General features: G+C 60.7%; 1 protein-coding gene across 2 annotated transcripts; it reads left to right on the top strand.

Annotated features, from left to right (window-relative positions):
• Nucleotides 1-2,477: 2,477 nt before the first annotated feature.
• On the top strand, nucleotides 2,478-22,792 carry COL9A3 (collagen type IX alpha 3 chain; the record flags this gene model as incomplete). 2 transcript variants are annotated; one of them, XM_081292192.1, is made up of 32 exons in its annotated part: nucleotides 2,478-2,600; nucleotides 3,071-3,139; nucleotides 3,964-3,999; nucleotides 4,545-4,616; nucleotides 5,191-5,244; nucleotides 6,362-6,397; nucleotides 6,616-6,639; nucleotides 6,884-6,937; nucleotides 7,164-7,217; nucleotides 7,504-7,545; nucleotides 8,654-8,710; nucleotides 9,136-9,189; nucleotides 9,857-9,910; nucleotides 10,080-10,133; nucleotides 10,324-10,377; nucleotides 10,816-10,869; nucleotides 11,525-11,578; nucleotides 12,172-12,225; nucleotides 12,323-12,376; nucleotides 12,725-12,769; nucleotides 12,853-12,906; nucleotides 13,004-13,057; nucleotides 13,564-13,617; nucleotides 13,760-13,831; nucleotides 14,950-14,985; nucleotides 15,629-15,673; nucleotides 17,582-17,614; nucleotides 17,805-17,951; nucleotides 18,090-18,144; nucleotides 18,582-18,764; nucleotides 21,159-21,236; nucleotides 22,602-22,792. In XM_081292192.1, exons 1-32 carry the CDS (start codon nucleotides 2,535-2,537, stop codon nucleotides 22,790-22,792), a joined length of 2,043 nt encoding a protein of 680 aa, XP_081148318.1. In that variant the 5' UTR covers nucleotides 2,478-2,534. The 2 variants fall into 2 exon arrangements, with proteins under 2 accessions (XP_081148318.1, XP_081148319.1); XM_081292193.1 differs by lacking the exon at nucleotides 12,323-12,376.
• Between the last annotated feature and the right edge of the window lie 353 nt (nucleotides 22,793-23,145).

The raw sequence follows: 23,145 nt of genomic DNA, 5'->3' as shown, positions 1-23,145 counted from the left end.
ACAGTTGGGGTGCTGCAGGTCTAGAGCAGGTCTTACGTCTGCCTGGTTGGGGTGCACTGATGCCTCAGGCCCCAGTCCAGCAGTGCCCCTGCCCAGCCCTGCCCCTCCCCACCTCCCTCTGCCTTCCTAGGACTCCCTTGGCTACACCCTACCTGGTGGAGCCCATGAGCCTCCCTTGGCAGCCCTTCGCCACAGCTTGGCTTTGTCCTGAGCCAGGAGCCCAGGACATCGAAGTTAGCTGGTGAGGAGCTTTTGTGGGGCCTCTGAGAGAAGGGTTCCCCAAGTGGCTCTCAGCCGCAGGCTTGCCTTTGGGCCAGAGAAGGGTGGAAGGGCCATGGCTAATTCTGGGCAGAGGCCTTCTGCATCTGACTCACCTCCACTGGATGCTGTGGGACCCTGGTGCTGCCCCCACTCATTAGCTCAGTAGTGGGGTTTCCACCTGGAGGGGAAACCAGGCTCTGGTGCAGAGGTGGGCATCAGTGTCTTCAACAGGCCCCCTCTGATCTCCAGAGCTCGGGGACCTCGGTCCAGCCAGTTGGGGCCCCAGTCAGTTGGGAAATCGCAGGGCTGGGGATGTGGCTCAAGCGGTAGCGCGCTCGCCTGGCGTGCGTGTGGCCCGGGTTCGATCCTCAGCACCACATACCAACAAAGATGTTGTGTCCACCGAGAACTAAAAAATAAATATTAAAAATTCTCTCTCTCCTCTCTCACTCTTTAAAAAAAAAAAAAAAGTTGGGAAATCGCAGCACCTGTTGTGATAAGAGGCCCCATTGGAACAACACTGAGGAGAGGGCTGTGTCCAGCACTGGGCACCTGGGGATGGTCATTCTGGCTCACTGAACCCTGAGCTTCAGAGAAAGTGTCCCAAAATAGGTGAATAGGGCTTTGGCTCTGCCCAGCTTGGGTGCTGGGGAGGCTGGACTCTGGCTGGTGGGTGTGAGGCCAGCCCCCTGCCCTCAGCTGGCCTGGCCCTAAAGATCTGTGTATTGTTGGGGTGGGTTTGTAAGGGTGCCTGAGTGGAGGGGCTTGGGGAAGGACACTAGGCTGTCATTTCTCCACCCAAGGTGAAGGCCAACTGTGCTTCCTGAGTCTAGCTACATGCTAGGAACTGGGGTAAGGGGCAGAGCTGGGCTGGGGGGCCAGGTAGGAGCCTGGGATGGGGAGGGAGAGCCCGAGGAAGGGGCTGCCATGCCCCCTCGTTCCCAGTTGAACCGGGGAGGAACCCTCTTGCTCCTAGATGCAGGGATTGGAGTGGGGCTACCCCAGGCCTCTACTCCCAAACCCTGCTGTCTGCAGCTCCCTCCCCTTTCCATGAGACTGTCTCTGAAGATGTGCCCTAGGATGTCCTGGACTCTGCTGGAGGGTGGGCCCTTTTGAGCTTCCCCTTGCCTCCTGATGTGCCCCAGCCCTCCCACTGGAGGGCTCCTGGGCAGACAGCTGTGGGCTTTGGTGGTGGTGAGACTCTCCTGCCACCTCACCTGGGCCGAGGGGTGCTGTTTTGTCTAAACTCCCCTTTTCACCCCTACTTGATTCCCATCCTCTCGACGGTTGTGAATGGGCTGGGGAAGTGGCTCCATGGTGCAGGGCCTCGGCTGTGAATGGTGATGGCCTGGATTCCACCTCCAGCCACTGCACTCCCTGCAAGGGGGCCAGGCCAGTTGAAGGCACCGGGCTGGCCTCACACCCACCAGCCAGAGTCCAGCCTCCCCAGCACCTAAGCTGGGCAGAGCCAAAGCCCTTTTCACCTGTTTTGGGACACTTTCCCTGAAGCTCAGGGTTCAGTGAGCCAGAATGACATCCCCAGGTGCCCAGGTGCACCACTGCAGTGGGGCTCCAACACACCCTGCAGGGGCCAGCACTCCCAGAAGCCTGAGGATCCGCGGTTGGTTGGCCGCCATCCTGCCTGGGTTCCGGCCCCGTGGGGAACCTGACATTAGGGTAGCTTGGAGGCCTGTCCCAGGCCAGCGCTCACCCTGCTGCGGTGTCAGGCTAGGGTAAGTGCAGCAGTCTTAGGGTCCTGTTGGTGACAGATTCCCTCAGGACCAGGATAAGGAGCTGCTTCCCCCTCTCTTCCAGGGGGACCGTTTTGCTCTCTCTTGAGGAGACAGGGTGTCAGTGGTGACCCACGTGGACAGAACCCTTGGGACAGTCCAGGTTTCAGTGTGTGCCGTGCCTGCAGGCAGCCCTGTGCTGTCCCGGGTTGGAGGGGATTCACCCACGGAGGTCTCCTGGGCTGGGGCAGCCTGCTGGCCCCCCCTCCTAAAAGGCGCCTCCAACTCTCGACTGCGGAGAAAGGAGCCTTTCTTGTCGGCTGAAAGGTGTGTGTGTGCCCGGCGCCAGCCCGGGATAATTTTAACTCCGGGCCGCCAGAAAATGCCGGAGGCTGGCCCAGCCCGCGCCCGCGCCCCGCCCGCCCAGGTGGGCCGGCTGAATGGGGGCTTGTGCCGCGGGGCGGGGCGGCCGGCCACGCACCGCCCTCCGCCCCAGGCCCGGCGCCGCCGCGGCCTCTGAGCCGCTCAGAGTGCGAGCCAGCCATGGCCCGAGCGCCCGCCCTGGCCCTGCTCCTGCTGGGGCAGCTTCTGGCGGCCGCCGCGGCGCAGGTGAGCGGCCCGCGAGCCGCCCCGGCTCGACCCGCTCAAGGGCCGTCGAGGGTTTGGGACTAAGGCTGGAGGTCCAGGCGCGCGACCCGGGACGACCCCCGCCGCGCCACCCCGGACCGGCCACCTCGCCGCGGGCGCGCGGAGTCCCGCTGAGCCCCACGGACGCCGAGACGCGTCGGGGATGAGCCCTGGTGGCCGACTACCCCTCGCGGGCCTGGCCCGGCTGCTGCCAGCGCTGCCACGGGGCTGGAAGCACAGTGTCGCCTTTGTTCCTGACCACTCCTAGCCAGAGAGATGCAGTGGTTAAACTGCCCGCTGGCGCCAGGCTCCGCAGGGTGGTGGGCTCTAGTTCAGACCCCGGAGCTGCTTGGAGGGGAAGAAGGGACCCTGTACCCTGAGCAGGCTGGAGGGCTGACCTGTGGGACTGCGGTGGGTAGGGATACCTCCCTAATGACTTTTCTACATTTCAGAAAGCAGGACCTCGAGGCCCTCCTGGCCCCCAAGGGCCACCTGGAAAGCCGGGCAAGGATGGCATCGATGTGAGTTGGGGGGTGGGGTGGGCTGGGCTGGGGGTTCCCTGCATTCTAGCTCTGGTCCTAGCCTTCCTGATGGAGACAAAACAAGTCCCACCTTCAGAGCTGGGGCCATACAGGGTGATGAGCCAGTGCCCGTGTTGGACTGAAGGGACAAAGACACTCCTTGTTCCTGCTCCGGGCAGAACCTGAGGTGGGGTAGCATGGTGGTCCTGGGGCCAGAAATGTGGACACTGAGGTGTGTTTCTGGGTCTCCTGAGGGGCTGTGCTTCTGTGGGAGATGGGCCCTGAGCTCTGTGCTGGTGTGGGGCTTGCCCTTCTGGGTGGATGGGGGTTGTGGGTCTTGTTGGGGGATGCTGGGGGCTGGAGCCAGTCTTGGAGGAGCTCGGGGACACATTTAGCCCCAGAGATGGCATCCTCTATGGTATCCTGGGCCAGTGTGAGCCCAGTGATTTGGGGAGGCACAGCTCCTACTGGGGCAGCTCCTGGCGGCTGGGATGGTCCGGGATAAAGACCTCCCCTGTCCAGCCAGCCACCTCCAGGAAGAGCAGGGATCCCTATAGGGCCGTCCTCACCTGTGGTTCCCTGTCAGGGTTTTGGGAGGGCCATGGAGAGCCACAACCCCTCCTCAGCCTCCCTGCAAGTCTCCAGCAAGCTTTGCCTTGATGGCCATAAGCCTCCCTTCCCCCACCACAGGGCAGCTGTTCTGGGGCCATGTTGGACTACATCCTAGGTGGCCCAGGGCCTTGGCCTCCCAATACCCCTCTTACTGGGGTTGGGCACGTGGGTCCTGGGCTCACACTTAAACCCTGGCCTCTCTCCCTCTGCAGGGAGAAGCTGGTCCTCCAGGTCTGCCTGGGCCCCCGGTGAGTGTCCTTAGTTGGAGAGAGGGGCAGCCTCTTTCCATCTGGTGAGGAGGGATAGACACAGAACAGAAGGTCATTGACGCCAGGTCCCACCCTGCTGGGCCCAGGAGAGGCCTCAGAGGGCTGGAGTGGGGGTTGGAGCCAGGAAGAGGGTGGGAGGAGAATGTGTGGGATTTGATGTCTCTGGAGGCAGGGTCTGGCTGGAAGCTTTCTTTGGGCCAGTGCCCAGGCAGGCCAGGCAAGGGGGACAAATACAGCTCTGATGGTCTCCCCAGCCTGGAGCTGCCCCAGGCCCCTCACCTCATCTAGCTGTAAGGATTGAGGGCACTGAAAACACTGGCAATCCCACATGGGCTGCTGGCCTGGGGTGGGGGACCTGAATCTACCAGGTAAATTACTACTGATGGGACTGAAAGATGGGGAGGGTAGTCTTCCTGGGGCCAGCGTTCTTGGACGCCTAGGTGGTACCCGGCATTTCTTCCTTGTTGAAGACAAGGTTTGAGTCTGGACCCTCCCTCACAAGTCTGCTCTTTCCTCTTGCTCAGGGACCAAAAGGGACCCCAGGCAAGCCAGGGAAGCCAGGAGAGGCAGGTCTGCCGGGACTGCCTGGTGTGGACGTGAGTGTGCAGCCCCTGCTCCTCGCAGACTAAGGGTCACCTTCTAATTGGTGTTCTCCCGCTGGGCCTGCTCAGGCTGGAAACCCAGTCCTGACAGAAGTCTCCAGAAGTCCCCACAGGGGTCCCTGGCCCCGGCCCAGACCCTGCCAGGCCTGGTGGGGGACAGAGCCAGCCCACAGCAGAGCTGGAGGTCCTGCCAGCTCTGGCTGATGCAGGAACAAGTGCCCATTGTCAAGCTCCTCTGCCCGTGCTGGCCGGGGGCCCCCTTGCCCAGCCTGGCCCTGGTTTTGAGGTGGGCTGGAGGCTGGGCCCCAGGTTCAGCAGGCCAGAGTCTGAGAAGTGAACTGCTGTCTGAGCAGCTTGTCCCCACAGGGCCTGCAGCTGGCTCCCCACTTACTCCCCCACCTCCCAGCTCTGGGGGAGCTAGGTCCACAGACGGCAGAGCCAGACCAAGGGTTGTCACCTCTGGGCTCGTTTCAGTGAAGGAAAGATCTGTGTTCATTTTTGTTTTGGGGGTGGGGGACAAGTGCTTCCCATATGGTCTCTTGATCCCCTATTCTGATTCCCTCCCAAGGGTCTGACTGGGCGGGATGGACCCCCTGGACCCAAAGGTGCCCCTGGAGAACGGGTAAGTTCCTGCCCCAAGTCCAGTGGCTATGTCGCTTGGCCAGGTGGTTGCCAGGTGGAGTTTCCCACAAGGCCATGGGGCTGGAAGTTCTAAGAGTGGTGACCATGACTATGTTGGCTGGGCCCCTGTCCCCATAGAGGAGCAGGCAGGCAGAGGGTGCCGGGTGGCCAGCCACTGTGGCTGCCTCACCGTCCCACACCCACGTCTGGTCAGAGTTGTCCTGGGGTTCAGACTGTGGAGAGCTGGTGTGGTTGGGGGGTGGCGACCAGCACCAGGTACCCTATCCTCAGAGTCCTGGCTGCACTCGCAGTGGCCAGCCTTCTGTGTCCCACATCAGACTGTCATGGCCATCATTTGAAGTCACCTGGTACTTTCTTTAGCCGATTTTCCCTCCTGTGGCTTCTGAGAGTAAAACAGTCCTACCAGCTCTCTCCTCCCTCATGAGAGGTGACTGGCGGCCGGCCAGCAGGCGCTCCTGGCCCTAGGCACAGAGCATCGCCAAGAAGAGGAGAGCTGGGTAGGGACATGCCTGTCCTGACAGCCTGCCCTCAGGAACTCTGTGTGCAGCATCTGAGCTAAAAGCATCAGAGAGGAAGCAGCTGATGGCCAGGGAGGCCACTGATGCCCACCTGGGATGGGCTGGTCCCAGGCTCTCAGGGAAGCTCTGGCTCCCGTTCAGGCGCAGGCTTGTGCCTTCCCGGGGCCTGCAGACCTGTCATTGCAAAGGCAGGGGATGCGGCAGCAGGAGGCCGCAGGCTGACCAACTGCAGCACTTGTGGCCTCGTGGGGCAGAGGCCTGAGGTGCCAGCAGCCTCTTGGGGCTGGTGTTAGGGGTGCCTCCTGGAGGGAGGGGCTCGGGGCGCCTCCGCCTGGCTGGTGCCAGCCCTGGCCTTGCACTGCCGTGGTGGCTGAGCCCCCAGAGCCTGTGCAGGAAGAGTGCTGTCCTGGAGGACAGCAAGCAGAGGATCCTGCCCAGGCTGCTGGGGCAGCAGAGCCCCTTTTCCTTTTTGGTCTTCCGTGAAAGGGACATCTGTCCCTGTTCCTCCTCCTTGGAGGATTTGGATCAGACTTTGGGGCGGCTGGGGACAGGCCCACTGATACCCATTTTCCTCCTCAGGGAAGTCTAGGACCTCCGGGGCCACCCGGGCTGGGGGTGAGTACTGTCCTCTCCGTGGGGGTTTGAGCCAGAGTGTCCAGACCTATCAAGCTGCCCCTTGTGGTCTCCCCTAGAGGCTGGGCCCTGGAGTGGGGTCCTGGGGTCTTACCTAGGCTGTGCCCTTGGCGGGGGTCAATGCCCTGAGGTGCCTTCTGTTGCCTTGGGGTGGCAGGGCGAGCCCACCCTGTGCTCTGACCCTGTGCTTGGCTTTGCAGGGCAAAGGCCTCCCTGGACCTCCCGTGAGTACTGCACACCCTCATGGCCTTTGCCCAGGCCGCTGAGCTCCCAGGGCTGTCCCCATACCTAGAGCCACTTGGGCTGGGGTGTCCCAGACCACGGCAGGGGTGGAACTTCTCAGGATATGACCCATACCCAGAGCCCTTGTCCCTTCAGAAAGAGCACACTGGCCTGGGGGATCCCTCCCCAGGACCCGTGTGGCTCCTTGGGTGCAGGCTCCCTCCCTCTCACTTCTTTACTCCCCAGGGAGAGGCGGGAGTGAGCGGCCTCCCAGGTGGCATCGGCCTCCGTGGTCCCCCGGTGAGTGGCTCCCCCTGCCCATAAGTCCAAACTCAACTGCAGGGCTCCCTGTCCCTCTTCCCCATTCCTTGTGGTCATTGACAGAGCCCAGGCAAGGGGACATCCCAGATATCAGGACACCACACAGGCTGAGCCAGTGCAGGTGTTGTCCAGGGGGAGGAGGGAGCTGGGAGTGTCCCCTCACTCAGGTGGGGCTGGCCCTGTTTGAGTCATGATCACTCCCCAGGGACCCTCTGGACTCCCAGGCCTGCCTGGCCCCCCAGGACCTCCTGGACCTCCCGTAAGTACTGGGTAGGGGCTGGACTGGACCCTCACCCAGACCACATGACACTGGAGATGCTGGCCACTCCCCAGGAACAAGCTGGGGCAAGGTCCAGGCCAGAATCTGAGGCCCCCCTGCCCCAGGACAGGTGGTTTCTGTCATTGTCACATGCACTGAGGATGGTCCAGGTAGCACTGTCACTTGGGAGATGGGATGAGGGGTCCCCAGCCTCATGGGTGGGGGAGGTCATGGTGAAAGTGGGTGGGAGGGCAGGTGGACTCAGCTGCCTCCTTCTGTGTTTCAGGGACACCCTGGGGTCCTCCCCGAAGGTGCTACAGATCTGCAGGTGGGCGCTTGTGGCCATTTGTGAAGGGGGCAGGGGGTGCTTGCTTTAGCGGGAAGCATCTGGCCACGATCGCCATCTTGGGGACCCCCAACACAGCACTGCCTCTGGGAAAGGCCCCGCTCTGCATGGCAGGACGGCAGGGCTCGAGGGAGCTCCCTGCTGACGGGTGCTCTGTGTGGGCAGGTCAGGAGTAACCGGGGCCCACCCTTACCCTCCCCACCCTGCCCTGCCACCATCTGGACCTGCTTTGTCCCTCACAAAGCCACTAGCCTTGTGGGGTGATGCAGAGCTCAAATCACTACAGTCACGTCAGATGAGAACTCAGTCCTGCACCGGCCGCTCTGCCCTGGGCACGGCAGGCAATGTGTCCCTCGTCACGGACTTTTACCTTGGTCTTTGAGTCCTGTCCTGAGCCTGGGGCACAGGGTCTGCTTCTCTGTGAGCTGTGCACAGTACGAGCACCCGTTTCCATGGGGAGAAAGTGATAATGCCTTTGGCTAACGCTGAGGGCTGTTTGCAGCTGTCCCTCTGCCTGTGTGCTGAGTGCTTGACCAGGTCATGTCCTGGAAGGGAGGGCTGAGGGTTCTTCCCCACAAGAATGCTGGACGCAAGGACGGGTCACAGTGGGCAGTTGACAGGACCAGCTCTGCCTCTCTGCCCAGCCTGCCCAGTGCAGTGTGGAATGATCTAGAAATCTACATATCCTCCCAGGGTCCCCTGCCTCCGGCTCAGGGTGCCTTCAAGCCAGAGCGTCAGACCTGTTGCTTGGGCTCACGGTAGCGTCTTTCCTAAAAGCCACCAAGCGCCTGGTCAGAGGATGAGGTCTCTGGTGGAGCCAGCAGTCCGCCTGTGAATGGCTGCTTGGAAACCCAGCACCTGCTCGGAAGTTGGACGTCTGGGAGGGAAGCCCCCAGCCACGGCTGGGCTCACCACAGCCCCTCGCCACAGCCCAAGGCCGGCCCTGAGTGACGCCTTGTCTGGGCTCATCCGTAGTCCCCCCGATGGCGTGGCCTTCCACGTGGCCTTCCATGTGGCCCCTCAGGATGATGACTTCTCTTGGGGATCCTGCCCTGTTGGAGGGGGGTCTGACTCTTCTGTCTTCCAACAGTGCCCTGCCATCTGCCCACCAGGTCCCCCAGGTCCCCCGGGAATGCCAGGGTTCAAGGTGAGTGGTGGCTGCAGGGTGACTTGGGCTGAGCCCACCTCCCCGCTGTCAAGAGGCGTCTCCTCGTGGCTGGGGGTTTCAGGGATATGGGGTCCAGGGCACCACTGGGGGAAAGTGGTGTTGGAACCCTATCCCACCCTCTCCACCCCAGTAACATGCTGAAATCTGGTGGGGCTGGGCTGGGCCTGCACTGTGGTGCTCAGAGGAAGCCCAGAGAGGGGAACAGGGCTGGCCCAGGGTCCCCTGGTAGGTCACAGTGCCTCTCAGGCCTGTTTCCCCTACCTGGGCCCGGGTCGTTGGTCCTGAATGCTGTGGTGTTACTGTGGCTAGATCCTGGGCCGACTGGCTGTATAGGCCTCAGTTCAGTGCTGCTTGAGGAGGGTGCCCAAGGGTCTGGGGGCTATGATTTCTATGTTTGCTTTCAGGGGCCCACGGGCTACAAAGGGGAGCAGGGAGAAGTCGGCAAGGATGGTGAGAAGGTACCATGCTGACAGTGCCTGGGCACTGACCCTGGAGGCCTGGCCTGGGCTGGGGGTGGGCCTGGACTCACCAGGGGAGGGTGGCACAGCCTCATGGGCTCCCCCCCAGTTGACACCTGCTGTGTCAGTCCCCTAGACAGGTCTAGCTGGTCAGAACTGGTGATTGGAGCAGGGTCCCTGGACAGACCCCCACCAGCCTGACCTCATGTGAAAGCTCCCCTGGGGTTGGGAGGGGTGCCTGAGTGCCTGGGCCCCACGAGGCCTGCAGAGGCCTCAGCAGTTCTTGCCCCTGCTGACAGAGGGCATCTGCCCCTCCTCACCTCCCGCTGGGAACAAGGTCGAGGACACCCTCTAGTGGGGCAGGAATGACCAGATGAGGACTGGTGCATGATGGTAGGGGCCACACCGACTCGGCCAGGAGGGGAGGTCTGGAAGGGCCAGGGGACTGTGCCACAAGAGATCCCAGCCCCAGCCCGGGGAGGGGCAGAGCCCAGGTGACACATGGCCTCTCTGGAGCCAGGGGTAAGTGACGTCACTCGGCCTCTCTGGCTCAGACGTGAAGTGGGGGCAGTGCCCCTTACTGCCTGGCTCTGGTGGGTCCTGGAGGGCAGCGGAAGGTGCTAGAAGAGCCAGGATGAACCCCTGACCACCACTTTCTCCATTGCAGGGTGACCCTGGCCCCCCTGGTCCTGCTGGCATCCCAGGCACCGTGGGGCTGCAGGTGAGACCAATAGAACGGGAGCCCCACAGACAGCCACCCTCAGACTCAGGGACAGTCGGCGCAGGAGAGGGGCTGGTTCCACTGTGCGCACCCAGCTCCCCCAGAGCCAGGCCCGCGGTGGCCCGGGGAGGTGCATTCCAGCTGTACAGCTCCAGCTCTCTCCCAACAGGGTCCCCGAGGATTGCCAGGACTTCCAGGGCCACTTGGGCCCCCTGGGGACCGGGTAAGTAAGTTCTGCTGGGCTTGTGAGGTGCCATGGCCAACCAAGGCTGGCCCAGGTGGCTGTGGGGCCTGGGCTTGTCCTGCCCCCACCTTCATGTGGCTCAGGGTTGGAGGTGCTCAGCAGCTGGCTGTGGCCTCCCTCTGAGTCCCTATTCCTGCAAAAGAGTCCCAAGGCCCGCTCTCCTTTTCAGGGTCCCGTGGGGTTCCGAGGCCCCCCTGGGGTTCCGGGAGCACCTGGGAAAGTGGTACGTGTGCGTCTGGAGTGGAGGGCCCCATGTAGGCCCAGGCCCTCTGGCCTCTCCTTCTGCCGTTGCCCCCTCGGAGACCTCCCCTGCTGCGGCTGGCTGAGCCCCAGGCTTGCTGTCCCAGGGGCCCGTCTTGGTGGGCTTATCGCACACCTGGGGGGTGGCCACAGTACTGGAGGGATGGTGCAGGGTTCTGTGGCATACCTGGGAGCCCCTAGTGCAGCTGGGGACACCCGAGGAACTTGTTATGGGAGGATCCACCCTCTGTAGGAGATCTGCCCCCTCAGTCTTCCTGGAGGTGAAGTGGGTCCTCCCTCCGACCCCCATGACGCCATCTCTGGCCACACCTGGAGGGCTCCCATCGGGTCACATGTCAGTCTGGCTCTCCTGCCTTCTCTGTGACATTAGCATTTTCCCTCTGCTCCTTGTCATTTTCAGGGTGACAGAGGCGAGAGGGGCCCAGAAGGTTTCCGTGGACCCAAAGGTGACCTTGTAAGTAGCAGAGACTTTGATTCTCTCGTCTTCTGGGGACGAATCTTATCTATTCTTAGCTGGTGTCAGGGGTGGGGGTGCATGTGGAGGGACCTGAATGGGGTCTCAGGGACCTCCCCCTTCCAGGCTGTCACCTGGGAGTGGGTGGGGACAAACTGCTGGACACATTGGGGCTTAGCCCTGGAAGGACTGCAGCCCTCCCCTGCTCCTCCCAAGCCTGCACGGAAGCCCTTGGCCCACCCCAGGAGGCAGCTGCTGCTGCAGGGAGGGGCACACAAGGGGGACACGGTGCAGGGCCCTGGACAGAGCACAGTCCCCAGTGCCCAGGTTCTCAGCTGTGTAGAGGGAACAAGGGAGAAAGCCGCTCTCAGTCTAGGTGTGCGAGTCCTGAGCCAGGCGGGCATCTCCTGAAGTGAGCCCAAGGGACGGCGGTGCCCAGCCTGCCTGCCTGCGGCGACTTCCACATGCGCCTGCGAAGCCGAGGGGCTGGGAGTCCTGGGGTTTGCAGCGTCCATGGCACCACCGAGAGTCTTCTCCCCACTCCGGTCCTTGGGTGCCTGCCCCCACCCAGAGCATGTGCCTCGTGCCTGGAGGGCCATGGCTGGAGACTCCCCAGGTGCCAACTGCTGCTCTTGCCTCCCTCTGTGTCCTTCAGGGCAGACCCGGTCCCAAAGGGATCCCTGGAATGGCGGGGCCAGCTGGCGAGCCGGTGAGTCCCCGTGGCTGCCGCAGTGTGCTCAGGCAGGTGGCCTGGAGCTGGCAGGAGGCCCGCGCTGCTGGGATACCAGCTGGGCTCTCCTCGCCTTTGGATTCTTTCATGGCGCTGGCCGTGCACAGCCCAGCAGGCCTCTGACCACGGTCAGACAGGGGTCCCTCCCAGAAGGGCCCATGCGTGGTCTAACCCTTGGCTGTTACCTTCTCGACAAAGTAAAGCTGGACGGCCAGCAGCCCTGCGTTTCCCTCTTGCCCCCGCCTGAGATCCTCTGCCACCGCAGCCCTGCAGAGCCCAGGGACCAGGCAGGGCTCGTCTGCTTGCAGAGCTCATGAGCAGGAAGGGTGCCGGTGGGACTGGGGTGCCCGAGCGTCCTGGGCACTGTGCCTGGCCAGTGCGCCAGCCTGCATTTCTCCCTGGGCTGGTCTGTGAGGGTGGCACAGGTTGTCACCTGCCCTTCCCGGTCCTTAGAACACAGCACCTCCCAGGTGCTCCAGGGACAGACCCCACTGCAGGGGGTAGAAGAGGCTGCCCTGAGGGGAACAGGGCTGTGGAGGAAGGGGAGGTCTGACGCTGTCCCTTGTCCTCAGGGCATGCCAGGCAAGGATGGCCGGGACGGGGTACCAGGACTCGACGGCGAGAAGGTGGGTGCTTGGCAGGCTGGGAGAGGGTGACTGGGGAGAGCCGGCCTCCTGAGGCCTCAGCGTCTGTCTCCCTCCCATCCCAACTCTGTCCTGGCAGGGGGAGGCTGGTCGTGGCGGAGCCCCAGGAGAGAAGGGTCCCAACGGGCTGCCGGTGAGTGTCTGAGCAGGGGGCGGGGCCAGGCTGGCTCCTGTGGGTATCCCTGGGAACTGTACCCTCTGGGGTCTGGCTTAGCTCTGGTGCCCAGTGGGACCTGTGGACAGGGGCCTGTGGTGTCTAGGCCTGTGTCCTCATGTGCAGAGGGACATGCAGATGTACCTCTGCCCATCCCTGGGCACTGCAGGGCGTCTGTGGGCCTTGCCTGGGCTCTTGAGGAACACTACACCAGAGGCAAGGGAAGCCATCAGAGCCCACCCTTGGGTCTGCAGGGCCAGAGGTGGCCTGGCCCCTGCCTGAGTGCAGGAGGACTCGGCAGCCTTAACTAGGAGCTCTGTCCTGCAGGGCCTCCCTGGACGCGCAGGCGCCAAGGGCGAGAAGGGAGAACCGGTATGTGCAGCTTCCTTCTGGTGAGGGGCAGGCAGGGTCCTGTCCTGGGAGGCTGAGGCCTTATGCTCCCCTCCATTCTCCAGGGTAGAGCTGGGGAACTGGGTGAGGCTAGCCCCTCCGGAGAGCCAGGAGTCCCTGTGAGTACCCAGATCCTCCCCACTCGTGTGCACGGAACCCTGCCCCTCCCTGACGTGTGTTTGGGACCCGCCCTTATACCCTTTTCTCTCTGGTCAGGGAGATGTTGGCGTGCCTGGGGAGCGTGGTGAGGCTGGTCACAGGGGCTCAGTGGTGAGTGGGCACAGCCCGGAGGAGTGGGCGCTGGCTTCTGAGCAGGACAGGGTGGCACTATGGGGGTACTGATGGGCCAGCCTCACAAAAGCTGGAGATGTTAGAGACAGGGACTCTAACTCCTGGTCCCTCACCAGGAGCTGCCCTGTCCTCGGGTCTCTGTGCCAATGCACAACTTAGAACCCAGCAAGTACTAGTGGGGGTGCCTAAGCCTCCAGCCTCCACAGGGCCTGCCGGCTAGAAGTGACCTTTTGTGACTGACGAGCATCTGCCTTGACAAATAGGGCCTAAGAGTGTACCTGAGCTCCGAGACCCCTCACTTGTCCCCCGCCAGGAGGTGCCCTGCTTCTGTCCCCAGCAGTGGTGGCCTCAGATGACTTGGGACTAGCCCCATGTTGACCTAGCTGCATGGGGAGGCAGAACTGGGCTCCCCAGGCCGCAGAGGCTCCGGGGTCCCCTCCGGGACTTCTGGGCCTCGAGGCATCCGCTCACACTCTGTCTTTCAGGGGGCTCTTGGCCCACAAGGCCCTCCGGGAGCCCCTGGTGTGCGAGGCTTCCAGGTGGGTAGTGTTGGAGTAGGAGTTTGGCCTGGTGCAGTGACCAACACACCCAGGCCAGGGCAGTGCCCCCTGGTGGGCCGGGCAGGAGAGGGATCCTGGCCAAGTTCCCATGGGCACCCACGGGCTGGAACTTTGTCCACAGGGCCGGAAGGGCAGCATGGGAGACCCCGGCCTTCCAGGTCCCCAGGGTCTCCGAGGCGATGTGGGTGACCGGGTAAGTGGCTATCCTGGCAGGTGATGCCCTGCTCTTGTACCCCAGTGGCCATTACCACTGCCCGTTGGATCCAGGCAGCGAGAAGAGTGCCCCCTCTGCTCGCCTGGGTGGTGACATTCTTTGTGGGTGAGAGGGAGCCTCCAACCCCAGGGGGAGGTGTGGCGGGGGAACAACCCAGTAACTGAGGCGAGGTGTGAGGTGGAGGCCCAGAACCCATGCCCTGCACCACCTGAGGGTGCCAGCTGAGGCTGGATTTGGCCAAGAGTCACACTGCTGTAAAGTCAGTCTGAACACCAGTGTTCCAACAGATGGAAGTCTCCAAGACCTTTGCCTGCCAGTCTTGAAATCGATGACAATATAAGCTCGCGGAGGGCCGTGGCTCAGGGTGCAGGCATGCTCCCTGTTGGTGGGCAAGGCCTCAGTTCCCAAGGCCAAGGGAAGGGGCTTGGGTTGGTCTGGCTGTCCCCCCAGGTCCCTGGGGTCCAGCAGAGACGGAGCCCTTTCCAGAGTATGCACACGGCCCTGGGTTCAGAGGCAGGGAGCTGCTTCCCCCACACAGTAGGACAGGGGACCCTCATTAGCCTCTGGACAGGACATTGCAGAGGTCAGAGGACCTGCCGACAACACTGGGGCCTCGGAGAGGGTTGCAGGGCCGGGCTGTCCCAGGGGTGAGGCAGGTCCTGGCTCCCTGCTCCCACTCTCACACCTCCATAGGCTCCCACACTTTGCAAATGGATTTTTTTAAGAGGAGATCCTAGCAATTCCCAGACGTGTCCCTAATTTTCCAACCTGAGGGGAAGACAATTAGGATCTTTGCCTCAGCAAACACACCAGGATGACACTGTCCTGGGCTACATGTGCAGTGACAGCTTCCCAATCCACGGTCACCACCAGCACCAACTTAAAAGGACCCACTCTCCACCAGGACCAAAGGACGAGGGGCTCTGGGGAAGCTGGCACTCAAGGGACCGAGGCCAGAGCAGAGCTGAGTGCACAGGGGCAGCTGGCCTGGGAACAGGCCTTCAGGCCCTGTGGGGGAGGGGGCGGTGTTGCTGCCTCCCCACGAGGAGCCCTGTGTGAATTCCTGGGACCCCCTAACACACGCCTTCTCTCTCCAGGGCCCAGGAGGTGCCACAGGCCCTAAGGGAGACCAGGTGAGCCAGCGCCGGGGTCAGGTCAGGTCTGAGTCCTGCCAAAGTGCAATCCCCAAGTCCTCCGGCTTCAGTGGCTCCGTGCTGTTTGGCCCTGGGTCTGCTTTTAGGGTCCTGGACGGCTCCCTTGGGTCTCATTTCCCCTCCTCATCTTCTTCACTCCTGCTTAGCAAGTGACCACAGCTCTGCGCACCAGCCCCAGGTGGAGCAGGCCGCCTTCCTAGTACAGACCCCTGGCCAGACAGATGCTGTGGAGCCTTGGGTGCGGTGGCAGAAACCTCCGGTGCAGAACACTAGTGTTGCAAAAGCGTCTCTGGGCTCTTGCCCCACGGCCAGCAGCACGTTAAAGGCACCTGCTTCTCCTGGAGAAGCTCAGGGTGGGGGTGCTGTGGCTACTGCTGCAGACCCTGCTTCCTCCTACGCCAGACACTGCCGGGGCCTTTCCATCTAAAACCATGCACAGCTCTGCCCAGCACAGAAAGCCTCGTTAGGCAAACATGTGCCTTCAGCTTCTGTCCCTGGCTAGGTCGCGGGTCACAGAGGCCGTGAGGTGCCTCTTCTCAGGGATGACTGTTAGACACCTGATGTCTGAGAGCTGGCAGTGTAAGGCGAGGAGAGCTGCTGTTAAGGCTGGAACTCATTGCAGGGCATTGCGGGTTCCGACGGCCTTCCTGGGGACAAAGGCGAGCTGGTAAGTGAACCAACTAGTCCGTTTGGGTGGGGTGCTCTCCCATGGACAAAGTCAGTATCTGCAGATCCTAGCAAAAGAACCAGCAGCGTCTTGGGCAGCATGGGGAGAAGTGCAGTGTCCCCTGGGCACCAAGGCCTGGGCACTGGCCACCCTTGGAGTGAGGGGCGGGGTCTGGCTGGTGTGGATGCTCGCCTACTGAGATGGGTCTCACCCGTGACCTGCTCTGTGAAAGTCACTCCTCCGTGCCTCTCGGGAATCAACCACAGCTGGGGCCTAACCAGTACAGACTCCGCTTCCCAGAGAGGACTCAGGCCGGGCCTAAGGTGAGCTCCTTCACCTGCCGGCTCAGGCTCTGGTCTCTCCTTCCTGTAACGGAGAGGAATGACTGTGATGTCCTTGCTGGCTTTCCAGTGGCCAGGCTCGAGCTGTAACTGAGTTTTCTTGCCCTGGTGTCTGGGGGCAGACACCGCCTGCTCCCGGGTAGCGCCGCCAGTCCAGCATGACCTCTCACTCCTGTAGCCAAGACCATCTCGTTAGAGGTGCTTTATTTATTTTGGCAGATTCTTAAACAGTATTGATAAGCAGGAGCCCAGAAATCCCCAAAATCACCCTACCCAGCCGCCCTGAGACTGACGGGGTGGTGGGTCGTGACCAAGAGGGACGGAGCTACCCTGGAAAGCCCACAGGGGTCTCTGCCCCTCTGTCAGCAAGCGCAGAGGGCCCTCTCCCTCAGTCTTTTTGGCTTTGGCTATGGGCAGTCAGCTCTGGGTGTGGACAGAGGGGTGGCCAGGCCCCAGTCCACCTGCTGTCTGGTTAGGACCTGGGACCATCATTGTTGGTCCCGGCTGGAGAAGGACCCGGAGTTTTAGGACAGAGATGTTCAGCTCAGTGTCAGTTGGGATACTGTAGTAAAAATCATGGAAACACAGCCAATGGGTACCAGAGTGTTTTAGTCAGCTTTCCACTCCTGTAACTGACAGATCTGAGCCAGAACAATTTAGGGAACAAGAGTTTACTTGAGGCCTCACGGTTTCCGAGGTCTCAGTCCATGATGCCGGCTCCGTTCCTCGGGGCTGGAGGTGAGGCGGAACATCAAGTGGAAGAGTGGCAGAGGGAGCAGCTCACATGGTGACCAGGAAGAGAGAGAGGCTCCACTCCCAGACACCAAGCCGTGCCGCCATGCCCCCTCCTCCAGCCGCACCCTCCCTCGCCTCCAGCCACCACGCATCGATCCCACCATTTGATTAATTCCCTGATTGGGTTAAGGCTGTCCCAACCCACGGAGGATGCCTCTGCTAAACCTTCTTGCATTGACTCTCACGTGAGCTTTTGGGGGACACTCACATGCCAACCACAACAAGAGAATATGATGCAGCTACTAAAAAACATCAAGAGTGAATAACCTCTCAGCAATAGCAAAAGCACACGTAGAGAAATAAAGGGGGCTGGCCCAGTGACCCCCATGATCCCCGCAGGTCTGAGGCTGAGGAAGGACGACCACAAGCTCCAGGCCAGCCTCAGCTACGTAGTGAGGCCCTGTCTCAAAATGAGAAATAAAAAGGTCCAGGGATGTACCTCGATGGCAAGGCTCCCCTGGGTTCTATCCCCAGCCAAAAAAGTCAGGTTAGAAGGGAGGAAACCTGTCAGTAATATTTTGATGGGTCGTAGATGGTTTTTAATTTTTTCCTCGACTCTTAACGTCCAGGGGCTGGGGCTGGGGCTCAGAGGTAGAGCGCTTGCCTGGCATGTGTGAGGCCCTGGGTTCAATCCTCAGCACCGCATAAAAGTAAAATAAAAAGGTATTGTGTCCACTTATAGCTAAAAAGTAAATATTTAAAACATAATGATAACGGGCCAGACGGGTCCTTGGCCGTCACTCCCCACTCACTGACCATGGTCTCTCTGCAGGGTCCCAGCGGCCCCCTTGGACCTAAAGGAGAGGTGAGTACCTGCAGGCATTCCCACGGCAGGTCCCGGGAACCCACAGGCCCCCCGCCTCGGCTCCGCTGGCCCCGCAGGGTGCTGCCCACACGTGAGATGTGGAAATGCTCCCTGCTCCAAGCCGCTGGGGTGGCAGCTCCTGGCCGTGGGCCAGGTGTGGTCCAGCCCTCTTTGTCCTGCTTCTCTGCAGGCTGGCGATCGAGGGGAGCTGGGCCCCAAAGGCATCCAAGGACCCAATGGCACGAGCGGAGTCCAGGGCGTCCCTGGGCCCCCAGGTCCTCTTGGCTTCCAGGGCGTGCAGGGTGTCCCCGGCATCACCGGGAAGCCTGGGGTTCCGGTGCGTGGCTCTTTCTTCTCGGTTGGTGCTGCGGGCAGTGGGCAGTGGGTTTAGATGTGTGTTTGCTAAACGTCAGGTGGGGTCCTGGGCCTGCCAGCATGCTGCCCCTTGGCTGATGACCTGGGGGGTGACTTTCAGGGGAAAGAAGCCAGTGAGCAACGCATCAGAGAGCTGTGTGGGGGAATGATAAGCGGTACGTCCCCTGCTGTCCCCTTCCCTGCCCCTGGGTCCCAGAGCCTGGGTCCATGCAGCCTGCTGCTCCTCAGTCACCCCCTGCCACCCCACCTCTGGATCCTTGGTGTCCACACCTGAGCTCCTGCCTCTGTACTAGAGGAGGCTCCGCCTGGTAGCACACAGAGATGCCCTAGGTGTCTGCTGAGTGCCGCGTGCGGTGGGCAAACCTCTGGGCCCTGGAGGGACACTTCCCTAGGTGCTCCCCAGTGGCCGTTCTTTGCTTCTCTGATTCTTAGAATTGAAGGCACTCCAAGGAAGGGGGGTTCTCCCATGTAGCCCTCGAGGTCCCCCTAAACAGTTAAAACCACTTTTAGTCAATATGCAAAAACTTCCTCATGCTGTCCGTGAGCGTGTCTGATCCCTCTGAAGTTGATGCTTGTCTCTGTCTTCTAAAAGAGCAAATCGCACAGTTAGCAGCGCACCTGAGGAAGCCTTTAGCACCAGGCTCCATCGGGCGACCTGGTCCAGCCGGCCCCCCAGGGCCCCCAGGTCCTCCCGGCTCCATTGGCCACCCTGGTGCTCGAGGACCCCCTGGATATCGTGGTCCCACTGGGGAGCTGGGAGACCCTGGACCCAGAGGTGAGTAGTGGACTCGCTGTCCCAGCTACGGAAGGAAACCCAGACAATATGAAAGCTGCCCCTCCACTCTGAGGCGTCCCCTCTGGAGGCACAGGAGGACCCAAGGGCAGCCCAGGCCAGGCCCGCCTGGGCTGAGCTCCCCTCACCCAGCCCAGAGCCTGGCGGGCACGTCCAGGCCCCCAGCAGCAGGGCTTATCTAGGAGTGCTGTGAGAACACAGAATGTCCAGCCATTGGCCAGCAGGTGTGGGTCCTCCAGGGTGGCTCCTGGAGGCTGGACCGTCACCCCTTCAGGGCCCAGCACAGTTAATTCCTCACCAATCCTGCAGGAACTAGGACATTTTTTATTGTGATATTTTTCTCAAATACCATCTGAACAACATTTGGTGGGGAGGGGTGGACAGCAGTTTGAGGAGCGGATGCACAGCAGCCCCCCTATACCTGGAGGCACACAACTTAAGGTGGGTTGCCAACAGGAAGGTATCTTGTAGCAAAAGGAGAGAATAAAAATTCAGGACTCTTCCACTTCAGGAATCATGAGAGTCAGAAAGTCCTAACTTGGGCAGGAGGCACAGGTCCTGTGTGGGCAGTGGAGGCCGGGCCCAGCAGGGGCCGGGTGCCCTGAGGTGAACTGGGCACCAAGAGCACAGCCCTTTCCATTTTAGAATGCTCACGGGAAGCATCTAGCCTGTGGCCAGCCAGGGTCTGAAGCTCAGATTCCAGCAGCTGACCAGCCGCCTCTGCTTCTCAGAAACAGCTCAGGATGTTCCAAAGGGAGATTTGTTTTGAGGCCCTTCCTCACATCTGAGATGCATGGTAAATGCTTTAGCAAGTGGAAGAGCCTCCAGTCAGCGGTGAAGGTCCACTTGTTAGAATCCCTAGAGACTGAGGAAGCTCAACACAGAGGGCCAACATGTCAATTCACCTGTCCACATGCTGCTGCTGGCCCAGACCACTGTCCTTGGACACCTTAGCTCATGACTTTCTCATGCTTTCTGTGCTGTCTAGTGCCACACAAGAAACTGCACGCTTTAAAAACAGACCAGATAAGATTTTCTCCAAGCAGAGACCTAAATTTCTTCTAGAGTTTGGGAAAATAAAATTCAAACACCACATAATCACCTTTACAGAGTCTGAGAAAAGCAGTTTGCAGCGTTATTAAAAGGCCACGGCAGAGATGCAGGCATCACAGGACGTCCCTGGGACGGGGCCAGCCCTGTTTCTGTCTGAAGGAGGGCAAACCCTGCAGAGTGTGCTTCTGCACCTTGCGCTGGGCGTCTCTGTCTCCATTGGCAGAGCAGACCTGGGGCTGTCCGGAGGTCACTGTGCAGTTCACAACATGCACTCAGGACTGGGCCTTGGCTGTGCCTCCATCTGCCCTCCCAGCAAGCAGGGTGTGGGGTGGGAGCACCCCACCAGGACACAGCAGGCAGACAGCTTCCTGGAGCATCCAGGCCACTGGAGCCACTGCCTGCCAGGGAGGCCAGTCTGCAACTCTAGGGCCACAGAGCCGTCCCCCACCGGATGGCAGTGATGGCTCAGGACCAACTGCCAGTCCTGCCTGTGCTTCTCTTTTTTTGGGGAGGTGGGTACCAGGGATTGAACTCAGGGGCACATGACCACTGAGCCACATCCCAGCCCTATTTTATATTTTATTTAGAGACAGGGTCTCCCTGAGTTGCTTAGCGCCTCGATTTTGCTGAGGCTGGCTTTGAACTCGAGACTCCTGCCTCAGCCTCCCGAGCTGCTGGGATTACAGGCTGCGCCATGGCGCCCGGCCTGCCTGGGCTTCTCAGCCACTTCAGCAGCTACAGCACTGAGATGCATCCACAGATCACAGCTGAACAGAGGCAGTGTTGACACCGTCGGCACAGGGACACACCTACACAGGAAAGCCTCTGCCTCACAGCGCTGCAGCACTGACCGAGGTTCAGTCTGCAGGGCAGACTCCTGGGGTCACTGTGCCCTCAACATCCAGATCCCGCGAGGCCAGTGTTGACACACCTCTGTCACGACAGCTTTTAACACATCCCTCTGTCTCCGTGGCTCACACAGACCCAACACAGACACCTAAGACTTGAGTACGGCAACTAAGGACATTTTAGATCACTCTTAGGTCACTTATAGTTCAAAGGTCATACAGAAATCACGATTGCCAAACGAACACGCAACTGCTGAAACAGAACCAGGCTGCCATCAGAGTGGCTGCCAGAGGTCAGGAGGCTCCTGCTGCCTGCAGGCTAGGTGGGGACACCTGCCCTTCCCTGAAGGGCTCTGCTGCAGTATAAAGCTTGTAAAAGGTGGCCCCCTGTTTGTGATGAGGTGGGGTCCAGCACTGTCACCATGTGGTTGTGGCAGCAGTTCTAACCATGCACCTATGTCCTCCCTCCTCGCAGGAAGCCAGGGTGACAGAGGAGACAAGGGTGCAGCAGGTGCAGGGCTGGACGGGCCTGCCGGAGACCAGGGGCTCCAAGGTAGGAGGCCACTGTCATTCACGGGGTTTACATGGGGGAATACTGGGGTTATGAACATGTCTCATTTTCTTAAAAGGAAATGTTGTTTTTTGTTTTTTGTTTTTTAATCTGGAATTGAACCTAGGGGTGCTTGACCACCAAACCACATCCCCAGCCCTTTTTTATATTTTATTTAGAGGCAGAGTCTCATCAGGGTCTCGCTAAGTTGCCTTAGGGCCTAACTAAGCTGCTGAGGCTGGCTTTGAACTCAAGATCCTCCTGCCTCAGCCTCCCAAGCCACAGGTATCACAGGTTTGGCCACCGTGCCTGGCTTGGCAAGGCATTCTTAGAGGCAAGATTAGGAACTCCCTGAATAACCACTTTAGCATCAGCTGGGGGCTTGTGACCCCTACATGGGAGGGAGGAAGGGGATGGCCAGCTGAGGGCAACCTCAGCAACTTAGCAAGAACCTGGGTCAAAGTGAGAAAATAAAAGGGCTGGGAATATAGCTCAGTGGTAAAATGCCCCTGGGTTCAGTCGCTAGTACTGGGGGGAAGAGCACTTCACTATGCAGAAGTCCAATCAATCATTACATCTTCCTTATCTGCTTCTGCTAAGTAGGTTTGGTTAAATCCTGTCTAACGAAAGCTATTTAGTATCTATTTTGGTCAAACAGAATTTTCTCCTAATTGACCCACATGTACATTGAATGTGTCCATTTTAATGTTCAAAGTGGACGCTCTGATGAGGGAGGCAGTGTTGCTGTCCTCAGCCACAACCAGCCCCCATGTCCTGAGCCCCTCACAGCCTCCTAGTGTGGGCATGACAAGCCCTGCAGAGCTGCTAGAGCTGGACACCAGGCTTCTGCACACCTCAGGGGGCAGAGCAGCCGCCACACCCCTCCTCCTCGCACACCCTTCGTCCCTGCACCAGTGTGGCCTTAAGTGTCACACATGTGGCCCGGTGGACAGCACCTGCAAGCAGCACCACAGCACCTGCAGGTGGCTGTCGGGCACCTCCTGCCCCCCAGGCCACCCCAGGCTGCCGCAGCCCCTTCCCTGCCACACCTGCTTCCTCGCTCGCTCGCTCACCTGCCCCAAATCCACTCTTCACATGCACCTGGCAGAGCCTTTCACACTGGAGCAGGCTGCACCCTCAGGGCCACCCAGACTCTGCCACCTAGCTGACTGTGCCTTGCCTCCCCTGCACCTGCCCCTCCCACCCACCTGGAGCCCTGCCAGCCTCTTGGCCAGCTGTCCTCCCCTTGGGGTGTTGCACAGTTGGGAGATAACCAGTGCAAAAAGGCGGGTTGGTGTGGCCAGCAAATGTGAACTACTGCCTCTCCTCAGGCCCTGTGGCCTCTAATCCCGGCCTCCTTGTCTCCAGGGCCACAGGGTGTGCCTGGTATCAGCAAAGACGGCAGAGATGGTGCTCATGGCGAGCCTGGCCTTCCTGGTGATCCGGGCCTTCCTGGCGCAGTCGGGGCTCAGGGGACTCCAGGGATCTGTGACACCTCAGCCTGTCAAGGAGCCATGCTGGGAGGGGGCGGAGAGAAGTCAGGTGCCCGGAGCTCGTGAAGGAGGCAATTTGAGCAAGAGGCTCTGACAGGGTCGCGGCCTGGCTATCAGGAGCAGCGGGCACCACTGGCCTGTCAGCCAGGAGGCCTCGGAGGCTGGCACATGGCCATGGCCTGTCTCTGCAGTATTTACAGGGGTCGTCCACCTGCGACAGCATACCTCAGACACACGCCCTCTGGGAGGACACGAAGCCCACGCCTGGAGGGACTTGGGGTTCTGTGTACAGACCTGCCTACGACCCACAAGCTAGAAGACACTCGGCAACTTGTTTACATCACACCCACGTAAAGACCCCAACACGACCCCAATAAAATGATGTATTCAGTCTTCAGATCAGTGACAGATTACAGTAT

This window comes from Spermophilus citellus, assembly GCF_964194105.1.
Source record: "Spermophilus citellus genome assembly, chromosome: 4".
In the NCBI taxonomy this organism is placed as follows: Eukaryota; Metazoa; Chordata; class Mammalia; order Rodentia; family Sciuridae; genus Spermophilus; species Spermophilus citellus.
The sequence above is the reverse complement of the archived record's forward strand: the minus strand, read 5'-3'. Positions and strand labels throughout refer to the sequence as shown.